At 63.0% G+C, this 27938-nt stretch overlaps 1 protein-coding gene across 1 annotated transcript; it reads left to right on the forward strand.

The window, feature by feature from the left end:
* On the forward strand, window positions 1–27400 carry LOC118995036 (kinesin-like protein KIF19). Its single transcript, XM_037057928.1, has 19 exons — window positions 1–177; window positions 877–957; window positions 3804–3914; window positions 4552–4639; window positions 5337–5473; window positions 5641–5766; window positions 6723–6917; window positions 7912–8061; window positions 8760–8882; window positions 10801–10951; window positions 12916–13093; window positions 14345–14537; window positions 17086–17356; window positions 17903–18024; window positions 18384–18523; window positions 18719–18827; window positions 19280–19621; window positions 20982–21129; window positions 27224–27400. Exons 1-19 carry the CDS (start codon window positions 151–153, stop codon window positions 27313–27315), a joined length of 2784 nt encoding a protein of 927 aa, XP_036913823.1. The 5' UTR covers window positions 1–150; the 3' UTR covers window positions 27316–27400.
* Window positions 27401–27938: the final 538 nt, after the last annotated feature.

Raw genomic sequence — 27938 nt, forward strand, 5'->3', positions numbered from 1 at the left:
TGACATCAGCGGGGCGGGGCTGCTGCCAGCCAGGCAGGCCGCCTCCAACTGGCTGCGGGCCGGTAGGTAGAGAGCCTGGAGCTGTGGCCGGGCCCTCCCACCCCACCGCCAGCCCCGCCCCAGCCTGGGGCAGCCCCGCCAGTGAAGGAGATGGAACCCAGGGACCAGCAGCTTGTGGTGAGGGTCCCTCTGGTTGCGTGGTGGCCCCCGGCAGGGCTGTGTGTGCCCAAGGCTGCCCTCCCTGCTCCGAGCTGCCTCCAGGCCCACTGCCCCCAGTGCCCAGTTTCTGTGCAGGACCCTCCCCGTCTTTTCTCAGGATGTAGTGATCCCCTTCCCAGACACCTCCTTCACCCCCTGCCCCCGACTCTCCCTCCCCAGACGTCTCAGGCCTGGACCAGGACCCCTGGTGGGGTGGGGTAGGCCCCGCCCCCTGGCCCCATCTGGGCCCTGGAGGCCTGACCAGACCCACCTGCCCGGTGACAGTGGGTGGGGCCATGGCCTTGCCCCAAACCCAGAGGCAGCTCCCAGGGAGGAGCTGCCTGCATCTCACAGAAGGGGTCCCTTAGGGGGCGCAGGGGGACAACAGGAAGGCCCTGGGGCCTGAGTGTCTTCTCTGAGGGCAGTGGGACGAGCGAGGGGAGGGGTGGGACACTCAGCAGCTGGCTGGCTGTGGGTGCGCGAGTGCCCAGTCTCCCTGGCTAAGACAACACGGTGACGACTAGTCACGGCACTCTCAGTGTCCCGGGGGGACATGAGCGAGCTCCCGCTGCTGCTGGTTCAGAAGTGAGGGCCCAGAGTGGTGGGGGCTTCCCTGGGTTTCGGCTCTCTGAGAGTGGGGGGCCGAGGCCCAGACGCAGCCTCCCAGAGTCTTCACAGGTGGCAGTCCGGATCCGCCCACTCAGTGACGCCGAACTGGAGCAGGGGGCCACTGTCATCGCCCACAGAGTGGGCGACCAGGTGAGGCCGGGGCACAGGGGGCGTGGCCACGGAGATCAAAGCCCAGCCTTCCCCGGTGTGCAAACTTCACCTGCCACACTCCCTCCCTCACACTCGTGAATTCACCTGTTTGCTCATCCACTAACTCGTGCCGTCACGGTTCCGTTCACTCGCTCGCTCGCATGCCCACCACAGAAATGTCCAGGTCACACTCACCGTGGGGGAGGTGAGGGCCCGCCCCCAGCTCGCTCTCCAGTGGGGGTCCGGCAGCCAGCAGACGGATGCGCGGTGTCAGGAGCCCGGAGGAGGGTGAGGCGGGGCAGCGGTAGCAGGTGGCGGCCACGAATGGCCTCTCTGATGAGATACCTTGGTGGAACCGAGGGAGAGGGTAGTGAGGGCCCCCAGGTGGGAGCCAGTGGAGTGCGCCACGGCGCGGTCAGCAGGCCTGGTGATGGCAGCAGGATCGCAGGTCGAGGATCGGGGACCCGCCTGCACCTGCCTGGCTGCCGAGGACCCTCGAAGCACTCGGTGTGGTTAGGAAATGGTGGTGGTCACTTGCCAGAATAATCGCCACATTCGGGGTGAAACAAAACTTTGTCAGGTGAACTGCATTCCTCACTGGTCTTTAGAAAGGTGCGAGGGGCACATCACAGCCATTGGCAGAGGACACGGGCCCAGGTCTGCAGGGAAGGACTGGCTGTGCTGTGCTGTGCTGTCACTGGCTGTGCTGTGTCGTATCCCCGTGTCTCAGTGAGGGAACCAGCTGCATGAGGAAGCCCCGGGATTTGGGCGGGAGCCTGGAGCTGACCCACCAGGTGAAACAGGGTGACGGACCGGACCCAGCACCCGAGTGAACCGGCCGGCAGTCAGCAGCCAGGCAGGGACACCCCGTGTGGCAGGAATGACAAGAAGGGCGCGTCCTCCCACCTGACTTGTAAGGCACATGTAATGGGCTGCTGGGATTGATAGACTCACCTGTTCCAATGTGGGGACTGGCTGGCTCCCCGGGAGCCCGTTGTCCCTGGGTGACTTTGGTCTGAACTGATGCTGGAGGCTCTGGCTGCACCCACGGGTGGGTCAAAATGCCCTCTTTGCCACGTACCATCTTACTGCGCACGCGTAGCAAGGCTGTGTCTGATTGGCTCGGTCTTTGTACCAGAATTGCTTCTGGACCCGTACAGGTGCCTGATGTTTTAGGGTTTGTTTATTTATTTATTTATTTATTTATTTATAGAGAGGGCAGAGGCGCGGCAGAAAGAGAGGCAGACACTGATTGGTTGCCTCCTAGGGACCAAGCCCACATCCCAGGCTTGCGCCCTGACCGGGGATCGAACTGACAACCTTTTGCTTTGTGGGACGACATCCAGCCTCCTGAACCTCACTCATCGGGGCAGCACCTGATCTTTTTAAAAATCATTTTTAGCCCTGGCTGATGTGGCTCAGTGGACTAAGCGCTGGCCTGCAGACCAAAGGGTCACCGGTTCAATTCCTCATCAGGACACATGTCTGGGTTGTGGGCCAGGTCCCAGTAGTGGGTGCACGAGAGGCAACCACACACTGATGCTTCTCTCCCTCTCTTTCTCCATCTATTCCTCTAAAGTAAGTAAATAAAATATCTTAAAATTTTATTTATTTATTTATTTACTTAGAGAAATAGGGCCCTGGCTGGTGTAGCTCAGTGGATTGAACATGGATCTGTGAACCAAAGGATCATGGTTCGATTCCCAGTCAGGGCACATGCCTGGGTTGCAGGCCAGGTCCCCAGGAGGGGATATATGAGAGGCAACCACACATTGATGTTTCTCTCCCATCTTTCTCCTTCCCTTCCCCTCTCTCTGAAAATAAATAAATAAAACTTTTTTTTTTAAAAAAAAGAGAAATAGGAAGGGAAGGAGAGAAACATCAGTGTGTGGTTGCCTCACACGCCCCCAACTGGGGACCTGGCCTGCAACCCAGGTGTGTGCCCTGACAGGAAATCAAATCATGTGGTTCACAGGCTGGAGCTCAATCTACTGAGCCACATGAGCCAGGGAGGCACCTGCTGTTTTAAGAAGTCACTTTAGAGAAAAAAGGGTAGCTATTTACTATAATTGCTTTTTGGAAATCAATCAAAATTACACATACTTTTTGCCAGGTTGGCAAAAAGTGTATCTTTGGTGTAGTGCAGAATTTCGGCGACTTGTTTCTGTGTGCCACGAGATGGAAAAAGGTTGAGAGAATCACAAGGAGAAGAGAGTTGCCTCGCGTCACTGAGAAGTTGCTGGCCAGAAGCCAGGGTGGCCCAGGAGCTGCTCCCCACCCGCCTCCCTCCCTGGAGCCCTGGGCCACCCTTGCCCTCACCTCCAGGGCCTGTTTCCAAAGCCATGGACTGAGGAGGGGGCAGGCCGGTGGCCAGGTGGCAGGGCTTTGGCCTGCGGTTGTGCCCCTGACACTGTGGGGTTCCTCCCCAGTGCCCAGCCATGCAGGGGGCTTCGGAGTCACCCTTCAGCCCCGAGTAAACAGCCCGACTACCCCTGCCCCCAGCCCCCTGGGGAAGGCGCCTTTGCACCTCCCCTGTGGTCCCCAGAGGTCCTCGCTCCATAATGACGCGTTTACATCAGGTAGGAGAGGCTCCCGGGGATGCAGAGCTCGGGGGTGGGGGGGGTCCCTCTCCAGGTACCTGTGCACCCCACGCCTCCACTCCCCCTTTTCTTCGGGGGGCCCAGCCCCTGAGCAAGAAGACATAATCCACTGGGATGGACATGCTCAGGGTCACAGAGGGGAGAACTCGGGGGCCGAGGGGCCGGCCCAGCACTTCCCGGCTTACGAAGCCTCTGCCCAGACTCCAGGTGGCCCCTCTGCTGATCCCTCCTGCTCCTTGCTCTCAGATGGTGGTGCTCATGGACCCCGGCGAGGACCCTGAGGACACGCTGCGCACACACCGGTCCCGGGAGAAGACCTTTACCTTTGACAGTGTTTTTGACCAGCATGCCTCACAGGTAGCCCCCTGCCCCCACCCCCACCTCTCCACTGGGCCAGGCCTGCTCTGAGTGTCCTGGACCTGCCCTTGAGAGGGCAGGACGGCCATGGAATCAGACCCACCCCCGACTGTGTGAGTCTGGAGCCAAAGGAAGCAGCCCTGGCTTTGGTGTCTGCCCTCCCCCGGGGCAGCTGCTGCCTCTGCCCTCTGTGAGCTGTGGGGGCCATTGGGACGGCCACAGGAGCTGGAGTGCAGGACCCTGAGTGAGCACCAGGGAAGGCGGGGGAAGGGGGACAGTGACTTCTATCCAGTCCAGCCAAGCCTGCACACCCTCCTACACCAGCCCTGGGAGAGTCCTTTCTTGAATGCCTCTAGGGACAGGGAGCTCACTACCAACACACTCATAGCTACCTACTGCTGCCTCAATTAAATTCTGCCAGTGGGAAGCTTCACTTCCAGGGGTGGCGCAGACACAGGGCTATGTCCCTGGGTGGAGCCCACAACACCCAGCGGCCACGCTGTGTCTGAACCGCCCTCCCCACCCAGGTCCCTGTCCTCATCCAGAGGGCACAGTGGTCGGCAGTCCCCTCCAGACAGCCAGGCGCCCGACGGCAGCTGGGCTGTCCCCTGCACGGTGTCCTTCTATCTGTCCGCAGGGAGACGTGTACCATGCCACGGCCCAGCACCTTGTGGCCGGCGTCCTGTGTGGATACAATGCAACAGTGTTTGCCTACGGCCCCTCAGGTATCACCGGGCAGCTCCCGAGGAGGGCAGGGTGGGCGGCGGGGGACTCACCCCACAGCACAGGGCCCCACCTGTGTGCTGGCCCCACCCTGGCTCCCGCACCCTGCACCCATCACCCCTTTCTCACAGACCAGTGGGAAAACCAAGCCTCAGAGAGGAACACAGCCGGGTTCAGTCAACGTTCACAGGCTAAGCTGCTCTCTGAAAACTAGAATCACCGAGGGTCAGGGTGGGGCAGGCCCGACCCATCACTGGGCTGGAGGGAAAATGGAGGCCCCCTCAGTCCAAAAGCATTCCTGAGCACCTACTGTGTGCCGGGCTCTCACAAGACAGACAAGCAGCCGGGTCCTCACCTGTTGGCACACAGGGAAGGGGTAGCGAGGGGCCGCCGGGCAAAAGACCCTTTCAAAGGGCGGCTCGGTGATTCTGTCACCTGATGGCTCAGAGGAGAGTTTGGAGAGAGGACAGCGGCCCCGTGTCCCCTCCTCCGACACCCTCCGCATCTCCTCTCTGTATCCACCCAGGCTCCTTTCCCGGGGCGGCCCTGACACGGCTCAGCCCTCCCCCTTGTTTCCCAAGTAGAAAGCGAGCGTGTGGAGCAGTGGGCAGGCATGCGCGGGCTCGGGCGCGGGCGCATCCCAGGGGGCTCTGAGCCTTGCTCAGGCGCCCACACAGTGGGAATCCCGTGGTCCCACAGGGGCCGGGAAGACCCACACGATGCTGGGCATGGACGCGGAGCCCGGCATCTACCTGCAGACCCTGACCGACCTCTTCCAGGCCATCGAGGGGACATGTGACGACGTGGACTACAGTGTGTCCATGTCCTACCTCGAGGTGAGCCTGCCCGCCCACCTCAGGTGCCTCACCTGCTGGGAGGCCCCGCCGTGTTTTCAGGCCTCCGGCTCCGAGCCGCCAAGGCTCTGCAGGTACAGGGCTCGACGCATGCGTGCCCTGCACGGACCAATGCGGCTGCTCCTTCCAGCTTCTCTGCACCATCCCAGGTTTACAACGAAGTCCTCCGGGACCTCCTGAACCCGTCCTCGGGGTTCCTAGACCTGCGGGAAGATGCCAGGGGTGCCGTCCAGATCGCGGGCATCACGGAGGTGTCCACGTCCAACGCCCAGGAGGTGAGGGTCAGGGCGGCCACGCCCACAGGAGCCCACAGCATCCTCCTCGTCCACGCCCACAGTGGAGCCCGGTCCACAGCCCCGCAATTGTTTCTCGGCTCAGGGAGGGCCAGCACCTGCCCGCTACCCCTCCCCCCACTCCCGCCCTCCTCTCCCAGCTTGCACTCCGGGCAGGCCTCACTAACAGATCCAGGCCAGAACCCTTCTCTGGGCAGCACCCTTGGCGGTTGCGACCAATCCTAGCCGGCCTCCAGCCTGACCCCCACTGGCCCTCCCCGCCTGAGTGCCGCTCCGGCCACGAGAGCCAGGGGAGCAGGGGGCCTCTCCGCCACCCTGTCTGTCTCTTCTCCCCACTGCCAGCCTCTCCATGGGCCACCCGCAGCACTGCGGCCTGGCGGCGTGCCTCCCACCTGCTCAGAAACCCTGTAGGGCTCCCCCTCGCCCCAGAGTCAGCAGACTCCTCAGCACCCCGCCCCCGAGGCCCAAGCACCCCAGCCACGCTGGTGGCTGGTGTCCAAGGGCTCTGTGTCCCCCCCTGTGGGGTTGGGGCAGGGGCATGAGCCATCCTGCCAATTCTGTGCCAAGGACTGGACCTGTCTTCCTGCTCTGTAGTCCTAGCATGGTGTGCACACAGTAGGTGCTTAGCAGCGGCTCGTGAGCCTGATTTCCACAGCCGCTGCTCACAGATGGGTCCTGGAGGGACCCATCTCCACACACCTGCCTGGAGGTCTCCGCCCCCGGCTCGGTGGGGAAGAGATGGGTAATCCATCAGTGATGTCTGCCTCGGCAGAGGATGGGAAGGGTCCTGCCCTCAGTGTTCTACCATGGGGACCGGGACGGCAACCAGGTGCCCTGAGATGCTCAGCGACCCACCTCCCTCTCTTTCCCGGCAACACTGGAGGGGGCACGCGGCCCCTCGGGCCCTGACCACCTGGCCTCGCCACCTCTGTCCCCAGATCATGCAGCTCCTCACCAGAGGCAACCGGCAGCGCACGCAGGAGCCCACGGCCACCAACCGGACGTCCTCGCGCTCCCACGCCGTGCTGCAGGTCACCGTGCGCCAGCAGAGCCGCGGCCCCGACGTGGCGGGAGAAGTGTGCGTCGGCAGGCTCTTCATGGTGGACCTGGCGGGCTCGGAGCGGGCGTCCCAGGTGCCCCTCTCGTCCCTCCCTACTGTCCCTCCCCTGTGGGTCTGTGAGCAGGACCCTGTCTGGCAGCATCTTCAGCCCCCAGAGCAGTGCCCACTCACCGCCTGCTGCTTGTGTGAATGAATCCTCAGCCAGCACTGCGTGGGGAGCCCGCAGGGCCCTGTTCACAGAAGGCTCCCGCGTGGCAGGCCCTCCGAGGTCAGAGGCCCGGACCCGCCCTCGGGCCCTGGAGCCTCAGGGAATCGGGGGACACAGGTTGGGAGCAATATAGCAGAGGGGGGCCTGTGCTTTGAGGTTTGGGGTCCACATGGAGGCTGTGACAGCCCAGAAGAGGGTGGTGGCAGTGGAAGCGCCTCAGGGCTGAGCCTGGGGGTCATTAGGAGCTCAGAGGAGTGTGAGGAAGAGCGTGCCAGGTGGAGGGGACGGTGCGTGCAAAGCCTGGCTGCAGAGAGGACAGACGGTGTCCACTTTGCAAGGCCGGACGTGGCTGCTGTCCTGACCCTGCTGGCCCCGAGCCCCTGATGTACCACCCCTTGCCGAGCCTGTAGCTGGGACTGGGGGTTGTGCCTGCTGCCCTTGTGGCCTGAGCTTTTCATGCGGGCAGGACCCAGCCCAGGGCCGGGGCAGAGACGACGCCTGACCAAGGTGGTGTCAGAGAACGTCATCAGTGACACCTCTTTCCCGCCCCTCTGGGGCGCCAGGCGCTTAGCAGTCGTAACCCAGCCTGTGCCCAACACAGCATAAGGCAAGGGGCCCAGGGCCTACTTCTTGGCACAGGGCCCCCCACCCCTCTCGTGGCCGCGTAGCACTCCCCGTGGGGTTCTGTCCTGGATGTCGGCAGCCCGCGTTTCGGGGACAGTCAGTACACGCAGGGCCAGAGCCCCCAGGGAGATGGGTTCTGGCCCCCAGACCTCAGTCCCCTCCCTGGGGACCCGTCCTGGGGAGAGGAAGGGCAGCAAAGACCACCTCCCCGCCAGCCCGGCCTCTCCCCACGCAGACCCAGAACCGCGGCAAAAGGCTGCAGGAGGGCGCGCACATCAACCGCTCGCTGCTGGCACTGGGCAACTGCATCGCCGCGCTCAGCGAGAAGGGTGGCCGTGCGCAGTTCGTGAACTTCCGGGACAGCAAGCTCACCCGCCTGCTGAAGGTATGCGTGGCGGGCTGACCGGGCATGTGCATGTGAGCACATGTGTGTGCACATATACTCACCCGTGGGTGCATGGGTGTGTGCCGTGTGCTGCTGCCATGGCTGACTGCGTCTCTTAGGACTTAGCTGCTGGGAATGAGGCCGCAACCAGGGTCAGGGGACCCTCCCAGGAGGGTTTCCCAGGAACCTCAGAGGCAGGAAACCCCACAGAAACCACCTCCGGCCCCTGCCTGCGCCCCCAGCCCCCGGCCCCTCTGAGTGTGGCACAGCCTGTGCTTCTGGGACAGGGGCCTTTGCCGCTGTGTCCAGGCAGCCTGTCCTGTTATGGACAGCAGGCTGCGTGGAGAGTCCCCTTTCACCAAGCCATCCCCTCTCTCCTACAGCAAGGCGGGCTCTGCAAAAACAGGCCCAGCTGCAGGCGCGTCCCTGCAGCTTCGGCCTCCTGGCCCGATCTGCTCTCATGTGGGCGGGAGTCAGACGGGTGGGCTCAGAGCAGGCCCCACCTCGCCCTGCGCGGCAGCTCCCCGGGAGCACGGGCCCTGGGTCCCGGCACCGGCTGCCCCTGTCAGGGTTGGGAGCAGAAACCCCGGGGGCTGGTGCAGATGGGCCCGGCATGGGCAGGGGGCGGGCAGCACCACGGGGCAGGCGAGGGCTGGTTCCCATCACCCCAGCCCCTGCGGCCCCCACCCCCGGAGCAGGATGCCCTGGGAGGGAACAGCCGCACGGTGATGATCGCCCACATCAGCCCGGCCAGCACGCACTTCGAGGAGTCTCGGAGCACCCTGCTGTACGCACACAGAGCCCGGAACATCAAGACCAGGGTGAGCCGCCGCCACCTGCTCGAGCACGTCCACGCTCTCTTGCGCCCTCGCCCCCTGGAGGCTCCGGTGAGGGGAGTCCTTGCTCGTAGTTCCTTCCTGCCTCGGTGGCTCCAGGAGTGCCTTGGCCGGGACCGTACCCCCAGCTCTGTGCGTCCTTACAGGGCCTCCTGTCCCCTCTGTGTCTGCCCCCTCCTCTCTGACGGGATCACTGGCCCTGGACTCAGGGCCCTCCCGCAACCCTGGTCCTTGGGCCCTGGTCCAGAATGTCCTCACCTCTTTGTCATCTGCAAAGGCGCTTTTCCACATACGGTGCATCCACAGGGCTCAGGGAGCCGGTGTGTGGACTTACCCCTGAGCCTGGCAGGCTGCGCGTTCTCTGAGAGCATTCGCGTATTCTGCTCCGAGCAGCCCTGTCTCCGGGAGCAGGGTCCTAGGTCACCCCGGTTCACAGCCCAGGCAGCTGAAGTGTGGAGAGAGAAAGCGTCACCAGCTTCCACAGTGGAGCCAAGCGGGCACGGAGCCCAGGGCCTGGCTCCCAGTTCTCGCCTCGCACCCCTGTGCTGACCTGTCCACACTGTCCCCCAGCCCTTGCCCCCAGCCTTCAGCGAGATGGTGCACATGGCCCCCTTAGTTCCCGGTGCCTGGGGGCCGCTGTGATGGCTGCGGCTGTTAGCATCACCTGTCCGCAAACACAAGGCAAGCCTCCCTGGTGTCCAGCTCAGAGCCAGGCACTATGATAATGTGAGACAGAGGACGAACTTCATGCTCACCCAGACCCCGCGCCTGGCCACGGGGTGTGGGCAGGCAGAAGGCCTGGACTCGCCAGGATGCAGGTGCCATCCCCAGCTGCGGAACGTGCCCCGAGTGGGGGCTACAGGGCCCTGCTGGGGCGAAAGCCTCCCAGAGGTGTGTCTCTGTTCCTGTGCAGTGCCTGTCCCAGGGGACGGGACAAGCCACTCTGCTGCTGTCGGAGTGGGTAGACCCATCTATGCTGATGGCCGCCTCCGGGACACCTTGTCGCTCGGGGAAGTCCTTGGGGGAGAGGGGCTGCATCTGAGATGATTGACGTAAAAACCCAACGCTGGGCTTGTGGTACAGAAACCGCCCCTGTGTCTGCAGGCCCACACGTGTGCACAGCTCTGTGCGGGAGGTGTGAGGGGCCCCTGACCCCACAGCGGCAGTGGGTTCCTCGTGGGGGTTCTACAAACCCAATGGGTTGTTTTCATTGTTTTTTTTTATTTTAATTTTAATTTATCTCTAGAGAGAGGGGAAGGGAAGGAGAAAGAGGGAGAGAAACATCCATGTGTGGTTGCCTCTCGTGCGCCCCCTACTGGGGATCTGGCCCACAACCCAGGCCTGTGCCCTGACTGGGAATCGAACCAGCGACCCCTTTGGTTTTCAGGCCTGCACTCAGTCCACTGAGCCACACCAGCCAGAGCTGTTTTTGTTTTTGTGTTTTGGCAAGACACGCAGGACGTGAAATCCACCATTTTAACCACGTCCAGCGTGACAGCTTTAGGCACACCCACACTGTTGTGCCGCTGGCACCACCGGCCTCTCCAGAACTTTCCATCCTCCCACACTGAGACTCTGCCCATTAGACACCTGCACTCCTCCGCCAGCCCCTGACCGGCCCCGCTGCTTTCCGCCTGTGAACCTGACCCTCCAGGCCCTCCTATGCGTGGACTCACCAGGGTCTGTCCTCCGTGTCCATCTCCCGTCCCATCGCGTACTGTCCTCGAGGTTCTTCTGTGTTTGATGTTTCAGAATCTCCTTCTCTTTGAGGCCGAGTTGCACTGATTTGAATGTCCCCAACAAGACGGTCTGCGTGTTTCTGGCACAAACATGCTGCTGTTAGGACGTTTCCTTCGCTGGGCAGTCCCCTGGCCCTGACCCCGGGCGTGTCCTGCCCCGCCAGGTCAAGCGCAACCTGCTGAACGTGTCCGACCACAGCGACCAGTACACGGGCGTCATCTCCGACCTGCGCAGGCAGATTGAGCACCTCAAGTCCAAAATGGAGAGGCAGGACCCGGGGAAGAGGAGCGAACCCGGGGCCCGGGACGCCCAAGGTAGAGCCTGGCACAGACCTGGGGCCACCCCTGCGTGGGGAGGGGTTTGTTCGAGGGGCAGAAGGTGCCCCCGTGGTGGGAGGTGAGGCGGGGAAGCCGATGACCAGGGCCCAGGTGCATTCAGAGTGCGAGGTGAGGGCTGGCCCTGTGTGGAGAGCCACCGGGAGACGCCCGGTCTACAGTGGGGTGAGACCGCCGGCAGGTCTGTGTCTGTTCAGTCTGGGATGGTGGCACACACGTGGAGGGTTGTCCTGGGTGTGGCTTTGCCTAGAGAAATGGCAGGTGTTGAGGGAAGAGCCCACGGGTGACCTCGGAGGTGAACTGCAGCCACCGAGGGCCCGAGACGCGCTTACGGGTCCTGCTCTGGGGAATCCAGACACTGACGGAGGAGAAACAACGGACAGCACAGCAGCCCCCCAGGGCCCCGCCGAGCCCCGTCCGGGTGTCCAGCTGTACGTTCCAGACACCCTGCCCCTCATGTCTGCAGACGTCAGCATAACCCCCGCAAAATTCCCTGAGACACGTGAGCGCCAGCCTGCTCGCGCCGTCTCCCATCTGTCGGCGGTTGGGGTCCGCACGCCCACCCTGTCCTGGGTCTCTGAGCCGATCACGGTGGGTCTCGGACAGGATCCCCACGACCTCCACACGCCGAATGTAGTGGGTGTGTCTCCGAAGCCTCCGAAGCCTGTTCCCTGGGCCTCCCCCTCTCTTGTTCTGGCTTCCCTAGGACTCCGGGGGAGGCGCTGGGCCACACGTCCATGGAGTTTCTTACTCCCACTGAGCCTTCCTCTGCGCTCTGTAGTTCCTGTGCAATGGTAGTTGAGTCTAAAGTCTTGAGACGGGCTTTTTAAAAATATTCTTATGAAAATGAAATTGAGAGCCCCCTGCATTTTCGGGGGTGGACTCGGCGGGCGGAGGGAGCAGCAGGCCTGAGGCTGCAGGTGGGCCAGGGCCAGGCCTCTGGGCAGCCGTGATGTCCGGCGGTGGGATTGCTAGACCTTACGCTCGTCCTATTTTTAATTGTTCGAGGCGTCTCCGTACTGTTCTCCACGGCGGCTGCACCGATTTGCATTCCCACCGCCCGTGCACCAGGGATCCCTGTCGCTGGGGCCTTGTTCTGACTTGTCTTTTTGACAGTCGCCATCCCGACAGCCACCAAGTGACCGCTCGTGCTTGCCCTGCGGGAGTAACGTCGGCAACTTTCTGTGCACTTGTCCTTTGCATGTCTTCTTTGGAAAGGTGTCTGTTGAGGTCCTTTGCCCATTTTTTACATTGCATTCTTTGGGTTTTGCTAGTAAGTTGTCTGCGTTCCTTACATATTTTGAGTATTTACTCTTTGGCAGATATATGGTTTGCAAATATTTTCCTGCATCTGTACATCCATCTGCCCATCCACCCATCCACCCATCCATCCATCCATCCATCCATCCATCCATCAGCCATCAGCCATCTAATTATCCACCCACCCACCCACCGATCCAATCATCTATCCATCCGCCTGATCGTCACCCCCCATTCCCCCCCCACCTCTCTGTCACCTACCCACCCGCGCACATGTATGGAGCTCCTCCGTGGACCCAACCTAGTTTGGTGTCAAGCATGGGGTTCAGTCTGGCTCAGGTGGCCTTGCTCCCGGTACAGCTGGCTCTCTGTGGCCCCCAGTTCCGACGCCCACCCAGGACACAGAGGACGACAGCCGCCTGCANCCATCCATCCATCCATCCATCCATCCATCCATCAGCCATCAGCCATCTAATTATCCACCCACCCACCCACCGATCCAATCATCTATCCATCCGCCCGATCGTCACCCCCCATTCCCCCCCCACCTCTCTGTCACCTACCCACCCGCGCACATGTATGGAGCTCCTCCGTGGACCGGACCTAGTTTGGTGTCAAGCATGGGGTTCAGTCTGGCTCAGGTGGCCTTGCTCCCGGTACAGCTGGCTCTCTGTGGCCCCCAGTTCTGACGCCCACCCAGGACACAGAGGACGACAGCCGCCTGCAGATGAGCAGGATCCGGGCCCAGCTGGTGGGGGCCTTTGAGGAGCAGCTGGAGGTGCGGCGCAACCTGCTGGAGCTGGAGAACACCAGCGTGGAGCTGCGCGTTGCCGTGTCCCGCCCCCTGCTGGCCATCGCGGAGTGAGTGTGCCGCCGCCGGCCCCAGCGCCGCCCACCCGAAGGGGCAGGGAGGCCAGGAAGGGCCAGTGGGGCCGCTGGCAGGAACTCCTTCTTTTGCTACTGCCTGCGGGTCCCCACAGGGAACTTTGTTTTTGAATTTTTATTTTAGAGAGAGAGGAAGGGAGAAAGACGTAGAAACATTGATTTGTTGCGCTTATGTATGCATTCTTTGGTTGCTTCTTGGGTATGTGCCCTGACTGGGGATTGAACCTGCAACCTTGGAGTATTGGGTTGATGCTCCACCCAACCGAGCTATCTGGCCAAGGCTTCCCCTCTTCCACGCAGACCTGTGGCCCAATCCTTCCCGTGCCGTCCGCCCTGCAGCGAGGCTGGAGCTGGTGGAGGAAGCTTCCCCCTGCCCCGACCCCACCGCTTTGGTCTCTCTCTCACAGGCCGGGTGCAGGGCCAGCCTCTCTGGCTTACATCAGCCATGAGCCAGAAGGGGACACTGAGGCTCAGAGGGGTGGCGTCAGCCCGCGGTTGTGTGTCCACTGGCCAGGGCTCTCTAGACTGCCCCACACTTACTCCCTGGGCACCCTTCTGTGAACAGGCTGACCCTAGGCAGGGGACTGACCGTGTGGCTTGTCACCCAGACGGGGACGTTTGAGAGGGTGAGGGCCTTGTGAACAGCGACACGGGGTCACCACACTGCCCTGGACGAGCTGGCTGCCCCCCACACACGCTTCGCTTTCAGTCCCTTCTCCCCCCACCCCCTCCTCCTTCTTTCCGGGTGTTTGCCAAATCACACAGGACGCCCTCATCCCAGGGATTCCGCGTAGGAGAGCCGCTGTCCCCGCCCCTGAACCCCACTCCGTTTCCAGCCTGAGCCCTGTGGCTCAGATTCAGCCTGGTGCTGTGGCAGGTTCTGCCCTGAGATCACAGGGCCCCAGAGGGCACTGTTGTCACCCAAGTTTTACAGCTGAGGGACGGGGCTCAGAGAGGTGGCCTTGGGGAGGTCGGGTGGGAGGGGCCGGGCTGGCTGCAGCGTCCTGAATCACTCGGGGATCCTGCGCAAACCTTTGCCGCTTCTTTATTTTCTTCAGTTTTTCCTGGTAACTTCTGTTTTTTACGGACATAGAAGAGACCAGATAGCAGACCCCACTCTGCCCCATTTTCATGCCCTCACCTCCGAGTCGACCAGCTGGTGCCCACAGGGACTCCCAGCCGGGGCAAAGCTTGCACTCTGACCCCTGACCCCTGTCACGGCTGCAGCTGGGAGTGGGAGAAGACCCACCACCATGTCCAGGATGAGTCCCCCGAGAGGGACGAGCCACAGGAGGCGGAGGCGGCCGACGCAGACGGGGATGGGGACGAGGACGTGCCCGCAGAGCCGCACGAGGTGACCCTGGCCAGAGAGGAGGTCAGCATGCTGCTGGCCGAGCAGCAGAAGACTGTGGCCCTCAAGGTGGGGAGAAGGCCCGGGGGGCCCGTGTGATGCGGTGGTCACGAGTCACCAGCACGCACTGGTGTTGCCAGGCATGACCCGATCGCTGTAGCCCCTCGTCGCAGGGCCGTGCACGCGCAGCCCCTCTGTGGGTGGGAATACTGGGGTTCAGAGAGGTCAGAGAGGTTGTCCCCAACCCCCAGAGAGGTGACAGGTCCAAGGGCAAATCCATGCCCCTGCGTGCCAGAGTTACGGCCACATCAGGGGCTGCAGGGCCAGCGTGCAGGGCCCAGAGGCAGCGGGGCAGGAGTGGCCGTGGGGCATCCCCTGAGACCCCTGCTGCCTCCGTGTGTGGACGGCAGCCAGGTCCGCGCAGGACTGGCTGAGCCGCAGCTGCCCTGGCCCGGCGCGTCCACCAGCACCTTGCCCAGCCTCCCAAGTCCAGCCCCGGGAGTACAGTGGAGACCTCGGGGGACGCCTGTGACGCTGGCTGCAGCCCAGCCCACCAGCGAAATGCAGGCCAGTGTAGTTTCATGTGGGGGGTGGCGCATCTGGTGACGTCACCTGGCCCATGGCAGGTGGCATTTACTCCACTCAAAAGCTGTGCAGCAAACCGAGAACCTCCCGGTATCATGGCGTCTGCCGCCGCGGTTTGGAGATGGCGCACTCTCCAATCGGAAGTCCCCCGACACTCAGAAAGGGGGCCGTGCCTCCGGCTGAGACCGGTCCTGTGCATCGGCTGGGAGCGCGCCCGCCACAGGTGCTGGGACGCGGAGCAGCCTGCCCACCCCCGTGAGATGGGGAGCCATTCTGTCCACCCGTTCCAGTCTCTTAAGGGCGCAGTCAGGGCTGGGCTGCAGGGAGGTAAAGATGCACCGGACAGCCCCGTGACTCTCGGTCTGCCGGGAAGACCCACCAACCCACCCGCCCCCACTTCAGGGGGGTGCAGGGCCGACACAGGACGGGCAGCAGGGAGCAGCAGAGGGGGCCTGGGAGGGCTTCGGGGGGCAGAAGGGGGGCAGGGTCTCATAGGGGAGCTGAGCCAGCCCCTCCCAGAGTGGCTCCCCTCAGTCCCAGGGGTCGAAGAGGGGACAGCTGGAGGATGTCCCTTTGGCTGCACCGAAGGTTATTGTCTGACGTGTGCCTGGGGTCATGACCCTGGGCTGGGCAGGCTGGATGCTCTGAGCGTCGCCCTCAGGGCCATGTGGTCCCATGGCGTGGCACTCAGCTCCCTGTGTCAGCCCGGCCTGGACAGAGCACCCAGGGACTCCGTCGAGCGTTGCACTAGGGGCCACTGTGGGGGCTCAGCAGGGAGAGGTTATCCTGGCGAGGTGGGCGGGATACCCCACCCCACCCCACCCCACCCCACCCAAGCCAACCTGTGCAAGGGCCCTACCAGCGAAAATGGAGGTTTCCCGGAGCAGAACCAGGTTCTGCCTCCAGGCGGCAGTATGTGCTCCTGCCTGCATCTCCAGCCTGCCGGCGCCCCTACACACTCCTGAAACACCAGCCCCACCGTCAGGGTTCTTTGGAACATACAAACATGCACAGACACAGATACACACACGCACATGCATGCACACACATGCACTCGCACCCTGTTAGGCGTGGAGGTCTTTTACTGGCTGTGTCTGGAGCTGTGACGCACACATGGAGCAAGGTCACAGGTCACAGGCCACAGGCGGGTCCCCAGGGTTCCCAGCGGTTTCCCACAGGTGGGCGTGTCCCTGTGGCTGCGGTGGATGAACTGGGCCCACGTCCAGCCCCTGCTCCGCTTCTCGAGGGTCAGGGAGCAGCTGTAGAGGAGGGTGTGCCGTGGGGCACGCAGAAGGGCCCTGGGGGGATGCCCTGTGAGCACCAGCCACGGCCCAGCAGGTTCGAGGTGGGAACACAGGCAGCCTTGGTCCCCCCCAGCAGACGCGGTGGGGCGGGCGGCCCTGGGGGTGTGGTCTAAAATACAGCCTTTCAGTAGGAAATAGAGGAAGCCCAACAGATGAGAGATGACTCCCTGAGCGGAGAGTTTGTTATTCACGGTCCCTGAGAGGAGGGTGTGCACCCTGCCACGCAGGGCCACACGGGAAGTGCCACGGCCGGTCAGGCAGCTAGGGCGGGCGGTGGGGGGGACACAGGACAGAGCCTTTCCATGGGAAGGAGCAGGGGAGGCAGGTGAGCAGGCTCAGGATGGAGCATGGCTCCAGGATACAGGTCGGTCCCTCGATGTCCAGTACTGGCCCTGGGTGACGAGGCCGTGGGTGGCCCTGGGAGAGTGGGTGGGGCGGCTCTGGGCTGGGGGTTTGCATCTGAAAGGTGCGCTCCAGTGTGAGGGAGGTTTCTGTCTCTAGGACTCAGCGGACCCAGGGTGGTCAGGCCCTCAGGCCAGCGGGACCCGGGTGTCAGCATGTTGGTGCACAGAACATAAAAGGCGGGGCTAACACAGGGGCGTGGCCACACGTCCTCAGAGCCCGTCACCCGCGTGTTTTTGTGGGTGTGGCTTGCACACCAGAGCCCGTCGGGGCAGGTGGGCAGCAGAGACCCCGGCGTGCACCTGAGTGCGCTGTCTCTCCGCCAGGCCGGGCTGGAGCAGCGCCTGGCCAGCGCCCAGAGCAAGGCCGCGCAGCTGGAGCGGCTGCTGCCTGCCCAGGCCCTCAGCCAGGACCAGCAGGAGGCGCTACGGCTGCTGTGCCGGGCCCAGGAGCTGGAGCTGGAGAACACGGGGCTGCAGGCCAGCCTCCTGCGCAGGGACAGCCTGCTGTGCCAGAAGGACCAGGTCATCCGGCGCTGCCACCAGCACCAGCTGCTGTGCGAGCGCATTATCCGGGACCAGCGGCGGCTCCTTCAGGGTGAGGCCCCGCTCGGCTCTCGGCTCGGCTCCCCTCACTCACCCGTGCGTCCCGCCGCCCCTTTGCCAGGGTTCAGAGATACTCGATGGGTCGTGCCTCCTGCTGGGGGCGGTCTGTGGTACCCGCAGCCGGTGTCCCCAGGCCCTGCCACCTGCAGGCCCCTCCTCCGCTCCGTGAGCCTGTGCAGGTGGCTGCCCCTCCTGCCCTCTCGTCTCTGGGCTCCTGCCCCAGATTCTCTCCTTTCAACTTTCTGTTTTCACAGAAACATGTTCGCATGTTTTGTGCACTGTGTGTGCTTGTGCACTCACGCAGGCATGCCTGTGTACATCTGTGCATGTGTGTGCATGCATGTGTGTCCATGCCTGTGTGCGCGTGTCTCTGTGTGCTTGTGTGTGAGTGTCTGTGTGCACCTTTCTGCCTGTGTGCATACGTGTTTGTGCGTGTGGGTGTGTGTGGGTGGGAGTCGTCACCTTCCAACCACAAAGTGGGCTTCCTGCCTTGGTAAAAAGTGCTCATGGCCCCAACCTGCCTTCCCGGCTCCTGCAGATGGTGGCCTCCAGGTGCCGGCGGCACTGGCCGCGTACTACGGCCTGTACTCCCGGGAGCAGGACAAGGGCTCGCTGGACCGCCTTCTGCGGCTGCACTCAGTGACGGCCAGCTCCCTGCCGGTGAGTGCCCGGGGTGGGAGCGCGGTGCCTGCTCAGCCTGTCCCCACCGGCTTGGGGTGCCGCTGCTGCTGGGTCACAGGGGATTCTGTTGGACCTGCGGCTTTGAGGGGCTCTGACAGCAGACACTTCCCCTGTGTCCCGGTTTTGCTCCAAGGCGGAGGCCTGGCCGCGGCCCCAGCACCCGCTCAGGCTCAGAGGCCCCCTTGCAGCCGCGATGGGCGCTTGGCCGGGCGAGCGAGTGGGCTGCTGCCGGGCCTCCCTGCAGGTGTCTTCCTTCGGGTGGCGGTGGCTGGGAGGAACAGGACCTGGGCTGGACACGGCCACCTGCCCATGGCCCTGGTCCCTGCTGCCCCCCTCAGCAACTCTGGTCCCAGGACGGCTCTGTTGGGACTGCGTCTCCGCTGCCAGAGGAATCCAGCCGAGACCTGCTGGACGACTGGAGGGACCTCCCGGGCAGTGCCCAGTTTGAGCTGCCGCCGGTGCTGCTGGACACGGACAGGCAAGCTGGCCGTGCCTCACCGGCTCTTGGTTCCCGGTGAAGTGGCAGGGGCTGGAGGCTGGCGGCCGGGACTGGGGACCTCAGGGTCCTCTTGTAGTATGTGCAGCCCTCGAACACAGTGTGGTCCGGCACAGCAGGCCCCTCTGAGCTACCCCCACCCACCCCCTGGCCAACGCCTGTGTTTCCTGCCTGCAGCGATGGTCACAGGTCCTCGAAAGCCACACCCTCAAGAAAGCCCGGCAAGCAGGGCGTCCTGGTCCCTCCGCCAGCCCTCCGCATCCTGCTCACGCCACCGTCACGTGAGGTGGGTGTGTATGGGGTCAGGCGCCTGTCAGAGCTGCCCTGGTCCAGGGGGAGCGGGAGAGAAGCTTCCGGAGGCGGACTGTCTGTGAGGAGCCGTCACAGTGGCTGTCAGCAGCTGGGTGACGTGCAGAGGACACCCCGTCTGTCCCTGTGGAGCCACCCTGCGTGCTGCGGGGCTGAGCATCGAGGTCCCCAGGAGAGGCCCCCGTCGGGGCCTCTGGCCTCGACCCCACGACCCTTGGGTGTGGGGACCCTGAGGCCTGAGAGCTGTCCTGCCTCAAAGGACGTCCCAGGCCAGGAACTGGCTTCCTCATGTGCCGCTTCCTTGGCCCTTGCTCCCCCAACCCACCGAAGCTGTCTTCCCCCCGAAATGAGTGACTTGGGCTGAGTCACTGTCCCTGGTCTGCTGCTGGGGCCCCTGCGTGACCACCCACCCCTGTCTCTTTCCTGCAGAAGTCCGGCTCCCTGAGTGTGAGGAGCCGGGTCTCCAAGCTCTGCTCACCGGCAGGCTCAGAGCTGGACACCCCCAGGGCAGCGGCTGCCGCCCTTAAGGAGATGGCCTTGGGCACCAAGAGCATCGCCCTCATTGCGGCCACCCGGCGCTCCAAGGCACAGGACCTGGAGGGGGGCAGCGGACACTCCTCCCGCCACCGTCCAGAGGAGGTGGCCTCAGCCTCCAGGGACCCGAGCCCAGCAGACAGGAGGTGGCCCCGAGCCAGCGTGGGCAGGGGCGGCTCTGTGGAGAGGAAGGCCAGCAGGAAGCGGTCCCCGCTCCTCACCTGGGGCTCGCAGCCGGTGGGTGGACACCAGCCCTGGCCCTTCGGTTCCAGGGCTCCAGGCAGACAGCAGAGAGGGAAGGACAGGCACAGCAGGGGCGTGGGGGTGGGGGGCCCTGGCTGTGGGAGCTGGGAGCGAACCCCACCTGCGCTGCGCATCCCCTGAGCCAGACGATGTCTGGTGGCGTCCGGTAGCGATGGACTTTGGGGCCTGGTCTTCCTTAGCACTATTTCAGACACCGTCCGGGGCCTACGCAGGTTCTGTCTCTGAATGTCGGAAGGCTACATCCCTCCGTTCTAACGCGTGTCAGCTGACGCAGCTGCACGTGGGCCGAGGGGTTCGGCACCCACCGGCCACCGTAGGCCGCTGCTTTCCTGCCGTGTTGGCACAGGCCGAACTGGCCCTCGTCCAGCTGTACCTGGAGGGCAACCGGCACGCACAGTCCCCATCAGGGCCGCTTTGTGGTTTTCTGTCCCCTGTGGCGTGGCCCCCGTGGTGGTCCCTCAGTTGTGACAGTCACGCATCACATCTGCATCCCGAGCTGGAGCCGTCCTCTTGGGTGTCGGGCAGTGCTGGCCTGTGTGAAGGTCTCAACTGGGTCCAGCTAAACTCAGAGACCTTACAGCGGAGTGCTCCGTTGATGGCCTGGTGGGGGTTGATTCCCAGGGGTGGTCGTTATTTTGGGGGGTTCCCTCTCCTTGTGCCCTGGATGTAGGGTGAGTGGGTGGGCTTGGCCCCGGCGGGTAGGGAGGCCGCAGTCCGCTGGGCACACCACGGTGTCTGTGCCTCAGACCAGAAGTTTGCTGCTGAGTGCTTAGTGGGAGCAAGGGTGCAGTGGTGGTCAGGGTTCTCCGGGCAAAGGGGACCAAGGAGGAGGGGGTGAAGGAGGGAGATTGTTGTACATGGCCGGCTCCTGTGGTTCTGGAGGCTGACAAGCCTCACTCAGCCGGCCGGAGACTCGGGAGAACTGGCATTTCAACTCCAGTTCAGAGGCAGGAAGAGGCCAGCATCTCAGCTCGAGGCAGCCCGGGCTGGAGGAATCTCTCTGACCCACAGGAGGGTCAGCCTTTTTGTTCTCCTCCGACCTTCAGCAGATTGGGTGCGGCCCACCCATCCCGGAGGGCAGGCAGTCTGCTGCCCACAGTCTGTGTATTTAAATGTTCCTTGTAGTAGTGGGGGGGCACTGTGGAAGGGGAAAATGGGGGGCAGACAGCCCTCTTCACTGGGGGTTGGAGGAGAGTGTCGGTGGTGGTCCTGACCCTTAGGGTCCCTGCAGCGGTCCATACACGGTGGGCGTCTTCGCATTGCAGGGTGTAACTGCATGTTTTACTCCTTCCCACCCACTCCCTGCCTGCTGTGTGATTTTTTTCCCTGGCAGGCAGCAGAGAGAACTCAGCCCCCGTCCCTGGAGCACTTGACCAAGAGCCAGACGCCCCCTGCACCCCAGCAGCTGCCCTCGGGGCGGGGCTTCCTCCCCGCCGTCCCCACGGCCTCCAAGGTGAAACCAGGCCTCAGCCTCCATGCAGGTACAGGGTCCGAAAGAGAGAACAGCCCGCGGGCGTTGTCTGTTTCGCTTGGGCTCCCCCTTCCCCCTCCAACCCTGGTCTCCAAGCTCAACCTTGGGAAGGTATGACCGATGTCTGCCCCTGGTGGGGGTGAGTTTCGGGGTCTCGAGGCAGCAAGTGGGCTGAGGCCACTGGCTTCCCAGAGAGTCATGTGTACAGGGCGCTCAGCTCCGGGCCTGCCCAGCCCCCCAGCAAGGTTTGGAATAATGATTACCCCGTGCCTTGCAGTGGGCCACGCACATTCAGCCCGAGCTCTGGGCCGTGGCAGCCTCTTCCAGCACAGCTTTGAATCTGGCTGCTGTGCTGTGGTGACTACAAAAACAACACACACGTGTTGTGGCAACTTTGGCAAATAGATAAAATTATAAACAAGAAACACTTGTACCCACCCCCGCCCTTCAGAGACAGTGGCTGTGCCCTGAGGTCCTCACCAAGGGCGAGCAGTGTCGGGAAGCCCCGCGCCTGGTACAGGGTGTCTGGTTGCTCCCCATTGGCCCCAGTGGCTACAGCAGACAGGTGGGTGACGTCGGGGATCCTGAAAAGGGACCCCCAACGGTCACTGACCCCAACAGTGGAGGACAGGAGTGGAGATGGAGAACTTAGAAATGCATGTGGCACTTGGACAGCCCCACACCTGGGTCCATGGCCTGCATTCTGCCTTTTTTTTTTAAGATTTTATTCATTTATTTTTAGAGAGAGGGGAAGGGAGGGAGAAAGAGAGGGAGGGAAACACCAATGTGTGGTTGCCTCTCAAGCGCCCCCTACTGGGGACCTGTCCCCAAACCCAGGCAAGTGCCCTGACTGGGAATTGAACTGGCGACCTGTTGGTTTCCAGGCCAGCGCTTAACCCACTGAGCCACACCAGCCTTTAAAAAACTTTTTCATTTAGCCTTTCCAGTGAAGATTTCTGTAACATTTGTAAAAGTGTCTGTCCAATATTGACTGGAGAAAGCAGACGGCTATCCGGTCCTCGAACGGGCCCCTGTCACTGGTTATGTGGCGAGACCTCCGGTGCATTCAGCACCTACTGCGTGCTGGGCGCTCTACAGGTGTCCGTCCCTTTGTCCTTACAACAGTTCTGTGAGGCAGGGAGCGACCGGTCATCCCATTGTGCAGATGAGTGAACCGAGGCACTGAGGGGTGAAAGGACTTGCCCGAGGTCACACAGCTGGGACTTGGAGCCAGGTGGGCAGGCTCCAGGTGGCCGGCTCCAAGCACACATCAGCCGTCCCCTTGTCCCCTTGTGTCTTGTTTTGTTGGCGTGTGTGTGCTTGGTGGGTCAAGGGCAAGCGCAACTTTCGGGCACCAGGGATACACTTCAAGGACAGTGGCAGCAGGTGACACACTTGCTATGTGTCCTGCTGGTGGGTGCGCCCCCTGGACGGCCCGACTCCCACCCACGCTCCCCAGGGCTTCCCACAAATCCAGGACGAAAGGCAGGTTTGCCTGTGATTTCCCAGCTTGGCTGCCGCAATTGCTGCAGCAGCGCCTGAAAACCAAGCCCCTGAAAACGCCCGCCGTGCGCTTCACCCCGCACGGGCTGTGCCGCTTTCAGAAGCTCTCGCTGTTTCTCTCACACACTCAGGAACGACAGGGAATCACGGGGGGTGCAGGGGCTCAGCACCCCTTCTCCCCAGGCAGGGCAGGTGCGATCCTGACCTCATGCTGGCTGCCTTCCCTCCTTGGAGGAGGTGATAAGACAGCAGCAGCCCGCAGGAGGGGAGCCTCCAGGTGTCTGTAAAATAATGGGGTGGGGGGTGTGTGGCAGCTGTGGGGCTCAGGAGGAGACTCGTCACTGACTAACCAGGAGCTCTAGTCTCCCAGGTCAGCCCTCCGCGTTCTGCCCCGTCTGGAGATGAGCCTTGCGTGTGTCTGGATGGTGGAGGAGGNTCAGAAGCTCTCGCTGTTTCTCTCACACACTCAGGAACGACAGGGAATCACGGGGGGTGCAGGGGCTCAGCACCCCTTCTCCCCAGGCAGGGCAGGTGTGATCCTGACCTCATGCTGGCTGCCTTCCCTCCTTGGAGGAGGTGATAAGACAGCAGCAGCCCACAGGAGGGGAGCCTCCAGGTGTCTGTAAAATAATGGGGTGGGGGGGTGTGGCAGCTGTGGGGCTCAGGAGGAGACTCGTCACTGACTAACCAGGAGCTCTAGTCTCCCGGGTCAGCCCTCCGCGTTCTGCCCCGTCTGGAGATGAGCCTTGCGTGTGTCTGGATGGTGGAGGAGGAATGTGCTTTGCCAGGGCGTCTCATTGCGAGATGCCCAGACAGGCCCAGCTGAGCAGTGGGAGGGGAAGCCCCGGCCCCCAAAGAGCAGGGTGCTTCCTCGTGATCTGGTCCCCATCACACTGCGGGGGCTGGGAAACACCAACCCCTTCCCCGCCGCCTTCTCCAAGGCTGGGCCAACAACCCGACTCACGGAGACGGACCAACAGGAGAGAATCGGCATTTAGTACATGCGTGAGGGGAAGCCACATCAGCCGATAAACCCATGGAAGTTCATTGCTGGACAAAGGAGGAAGTGGGGGAAAGGGCGTTAGAACTCAGAAGTGAGAGTGGCTGATTTGCAGGGAGTTGAGGAAGCGTGGAGACACCCCCACAGGCCCCCTGCTGACCACACTGTACCCACCTTATACTGAGGCGTCTCCGTCTGAATCCCTTGGACAGGAGTGGGGAGGGTCAAAGGTTCTTCCTGAGTCTTGTTTCTTTTCTTTTTTTTAAAGATTTTATTTATTTATCTTTAGAGGGAAGGGAAGGAGAGAGGGAGAGAAATCAATGTATGGTTGCTTCTCCTGAGTCCCCTGCTGGGAACTGGTCTGCAACCCAGGCATGTGCCCTGACTGGGAATTGAACCGCGATCATGTGGTTCGCAGGCCCGTGCTCAATCCATTGAGCTGCACCAGCCAGGGCTCCTGAGTCTTGTTTCTTAATGAACAGCTCACAATCAGTATCTCGGAAAGCAGCTCTGGGAGCGCAGAACTCGGGTCCCCTGAACTTGACCCATGAACGTTTCACAGCCCTCTGATAACAGAGGGTGAGTACAGGCCACTGCTGGACGAATTAGGAATGAGTCCCTGGGGTCCGCTGATGCCCTGTCCAGGTACAAGAGAAATCAGCCGTTTCAGATAAAAGGGGGGGACGGGCGGGGCCCCAGCAGGTGCCAGGAGAGGGCCCAGGTCCTCACTCACGCCAGGCGAGCCCTGGCCTGCGCAGAGCCTTGCCATCTGGGTGGGCTCCGAGGAAAGGCAGGGCCCTCCTCCCACCACGGGGACTGCACAGGGTCCCCGCGGCACAGGGTCCTTGCCTTTGCATCTACATGTTCCTGTGATGGGTGAGTCGGCAGGAGAGTCGGTCGAGGGTCCTCCAGGACCGGCAGCCCGGCTGGCTCGCAGCGGCGAGCTGAGGCTGGGGGCGTGGAGACAATGTCCGAAGGGTGCACTGCCTGTCGATGTCCAGCTGGCGCGGCACCCCACGTCCCTCCCGCTGCGGCTGGGGCCTCTGCTGGACGCAGAGCACAGCCACACTCGGCAGGCGTGCAATGCGGCCCCGCAGGGAGCGGGGCGGTCCAGGTCTCCCCTTTCTCTGCCGGGCGCCGGGCAGGCCTGGGCTGGAAGTAGAGCTGCCCAGGGGGCCTGACCACCAGACTCGCCGTGCTTGGGAGGGTCCCCGGGGAGGCTGCCCGGGCCCAGGGCGCTGGGTCCATCTGATGTGCGTCGCAGTTTGGGGGCAGTGGTGTGGCCGGTCCCCCACTGTGCACTGTGCTCGACATGTGTCACATCTGGGTGTGTGGCCGCGAGTGCCCTGCTGCCTTTGAGGGGGTCAGGGCCCTCACTGCCCCAAGGTAAACATGTCCCCTTGCTCGTGAACCTGGTCAGACAGGCACCCATGTCCCAGAATGGTAGACCGGGCGCAGACGGGTGAGGACCGCGCCCAGGGCTGCCCTCCCACCCGTGGGTGGCCCCAGCTTGCTGACCCCAGTCTCCCCAGGGGGCTGCGCCTTTGTGCTCACTGCCCCCCAGTGCTCCCTGCCCAGCTGGTCACGAAGCCAAACCCTTCCAAAGACAGGGGTGGAATTCCTCAGTGAGGAGCCCCTGCCCCCAGTAAGGCACTAACTGACCCTCTGCCTGGGCTGGGCTGGCCGCCTGCCGTTCCCAAGCCAAATGCTGCCGAGGCCCCGTCCACGGAGCAGTAGCGTGTTTTAAAGAAACGTGGAGAGTCGGGTGCAGGGGAAGTGCCAGAGTCCAGCCTTTCTGTAGACTGTCTGGAGCCAGACGGCCCCTTTCCTCCCCACCCTCAGGGCGGCCTCAGCCCCCAGACCCCGCAGCAAGGGTCTCCCAGACCCCTGGCCTCCGACCCCACCACAGCACGTGTCCCCATACCGGACAGAAGGGAATGCGTGTCGTCCTTCTGGTCTGGCTCATCGTCCTCCTCCCCTTACCGCCCCTGCGTGCAGGGACCTTGTCAACCCCGTTCTCCACTGAGCGCCCGGGGCTCTGACCAGCACCTGGCACCGAGGAGACGGCTCAGTGAGTTGCCCTCGGGTGGAGGGACAGAGGAGTGAGTCTGGGTGATCGAGTCGATCAGGGGTTGAATGAATGACTCGGAGAATGAATGAATGAATCAGAATGAATGAATGAGTGAGTCCATTGGAGGAAAAACACGAACCCCCTCGCAGGTCTGTGGGCACCAACGAGGTGACTCCAGTCAGGAGCCCAGCCTGCGGTGGGCTTTCCAAATGTCACTCCCCTAATCCCTTATCTAGCTCATCCCAGAATTCAAGCCCAGCCCCTCGGCACCATAGTCCTCTCTGGTCTCACGGCTTGAATAAGAGCAGGCACCGTGGGCCTGAGGTCTGTCCCACCTGGATCCTTGTGCCGAGCTCCACGGGAGATGTTTGGGCAGTGGGAGGTTCTCAGCCACCTCGGGTGTGACCACTCGCCACAGGCGCCCACATCCATCCTCAGAAGCCATGTATGGCCACTTAACTGGACAGCGCGGGTCCAGAGCATGACCGATCCCAGCCGTCCTGGTCTCTGTGTTCAAAAGCAAGGCTGCTTGTCTGTTTCATTTCTGATAGTAAGTTCTGGCCAACGGGCTCCCAGGAGCCTGCTCAGCTTCCCATGGTCACCAGCAGCGTCGGGACTGTGGGTGCTTCTGCAGCATCCCCTGTGCCAGGGTCACCCTGAACACTCAAGCCTGTCTGCGTGCTCCACACCCTCCTCGCCCGCCTCCTCCTCTTCCTCCTCCTCGTCCACTTCTGTGCCCCGAGGGGAGAAGGACACCAAAGTCTGCTGGGTGAACTCGGAGTCCCGGATATGGCTGAGGTCCAGTTCCCCACCCAGCCCGTGAGGCCCGTGTCCTCTGGACCCTTGCTGGGGACAGGAAACTCCTGGCACCTGAGGCCCTATTTCCTCTCCCCCTGAGCCAGCCCACAGCCAGCCCTCGGGAGGATCACTGGGTCACCAGGAAACCTCTGGGGAACAGGAGGGAGGGAGGGCCAGTCCTTGGTCCTTCGCTGGGCCTGGAGCCCACCCCTCTTGGAGCGGTTCCGATGGGACCTTCTTGTCATTGTGCCTCCTTTTGAAGGGCTCCTGGGGGAGGGCTCTCAGAGGTGTTGACTGGCCATGGCCTTGGGGCCAGGAGCTCCCAGACGGGAGCAGGCTGCGCAACTGCCCGCGGTGCCCAGCAGTCGAACTGCGTGTTTTGGGGGAGGGAGGGGGTGTACCAGCAGTGTGTGTGTGTCCCCACCATGGGCAAGGCGGCTGGGCGTCCCGTGGACAGGCCTGCTGCTACCAGAGCAGCGGTGGCCGAGACAGGCTCAGGAGTGAAGCTCCAGGGTGGGGCAGTCCAGTGTCGCAGGCCCGGAGGGTGGCCTGGGGGGTGGGCAGAAATGGCAGAGAGGCGAGAGCTCATGTGGGTCCCACCTGAGTCTGGTGAGTGGGTTCAGCCAGGTCCAGGCACCCACCTGGGCAGGGCCCCGCCAGCAGCCCCGGCGGGGACGCAGGCGTCACTGGAGTTGGCCTTGCCCACTGACCAATGTCTCCCACCCCTTCCAGGGTCTGCAGACAGCGGGAGCCGGCGCCACAGCCCACGGCCCCCCAGCAACCCCCGCAAGCGCCAGGGCGGCAGCGCCAGGAGACCAAAGTGAAGGTGGTGGTGACAGAGCTGGGGAGGCCAGAGACTTAGGTCTGGGGATGTGGGGCTCTGCCCTGAGGCTGGATTGGAGAGGCGGGGGGCCCAGGCGGGGGCACTTTGGGGGACAGCCCTTTGCCCTAGAGGCCACCTCAGCAGCCACCTTCAGAAGAAGGCCACCCACGGGGTGTCAGGACCCTTCCCAGGACCTTGCAGAGGGCCTTGGGCTTCTATGGCTGATTCCCGCCGACTGTGGTGCTGGTCCGAAGGGTCGCCACACCTCCCGGTTTCTGCTCCAGGAGGAGCTCTGTGTGCCTGGGCCACCAGGCCATGGCCCCCCAGGCCACGGCCCCCCAGGCCATGCCCCCCCCCCCGGAGCTCCAGCTCAGGCTGAGGAAGCTGTTGGGGACACCGAGGAGGCAGGGGAGAGGGAGGGAGACTTACCTTAAGGAACTGCCCCCTGCCCCCCAAACCGTGACTGCCAGCGTGCAGGTCTGGAGTCTTTGGAGCAGCCCGGAGGCCCAGAGTCTGAAGGCCCAGGAGGCAGCGACCCTCTTCCACACAACCGCGGCCCTTTTGTCCAGCAGCCTTTGCCTGGTGGGACGTGGCCCCCCCCCCACACACACACAGGGGCATGGG

The sequence above is a fragment of the Sturnira hondurensis genome, unplaced genomic scaffold (assembly GCF_014824575.4).
Source record: "Sturnira hondurensis isolate 20B ecotype Veracruz unplaced genomic scaffold, ASM1482457v3 Scaffold0009733, whole genome shotgun sequence".
Lineage (NCBI taxonomy): Eukaryota > Metazoa > Chordata > Mammalia > Chiroptera > Phyllostomidae > Sturnira > Sturnira hondurensis.

Excerpts from the sequence above, each read along its gene's own strand:
- LOC118995036 (XM_037057928.1), top strand. The coding sequence starts at position 151 with ATGGAACCCAGGGACCAGCAGCTTGTG. Across the intron at positions 958-3,803 it reads CCCACAGAGTGGGCGACCAG|ATGGTGGTGCTCATGGACCC; the intron begins GTGAGGCCGGGG and ends CCTTGCTCTCAG. Across the intron at positions 13,094-14,344 it reads CCCCTGCTGGCCATCGCGGA|CTGGGAGTGGGAGAAGACCC; the intron begins GTGAGTGTGCCG and ends TCACGGCTGCAG.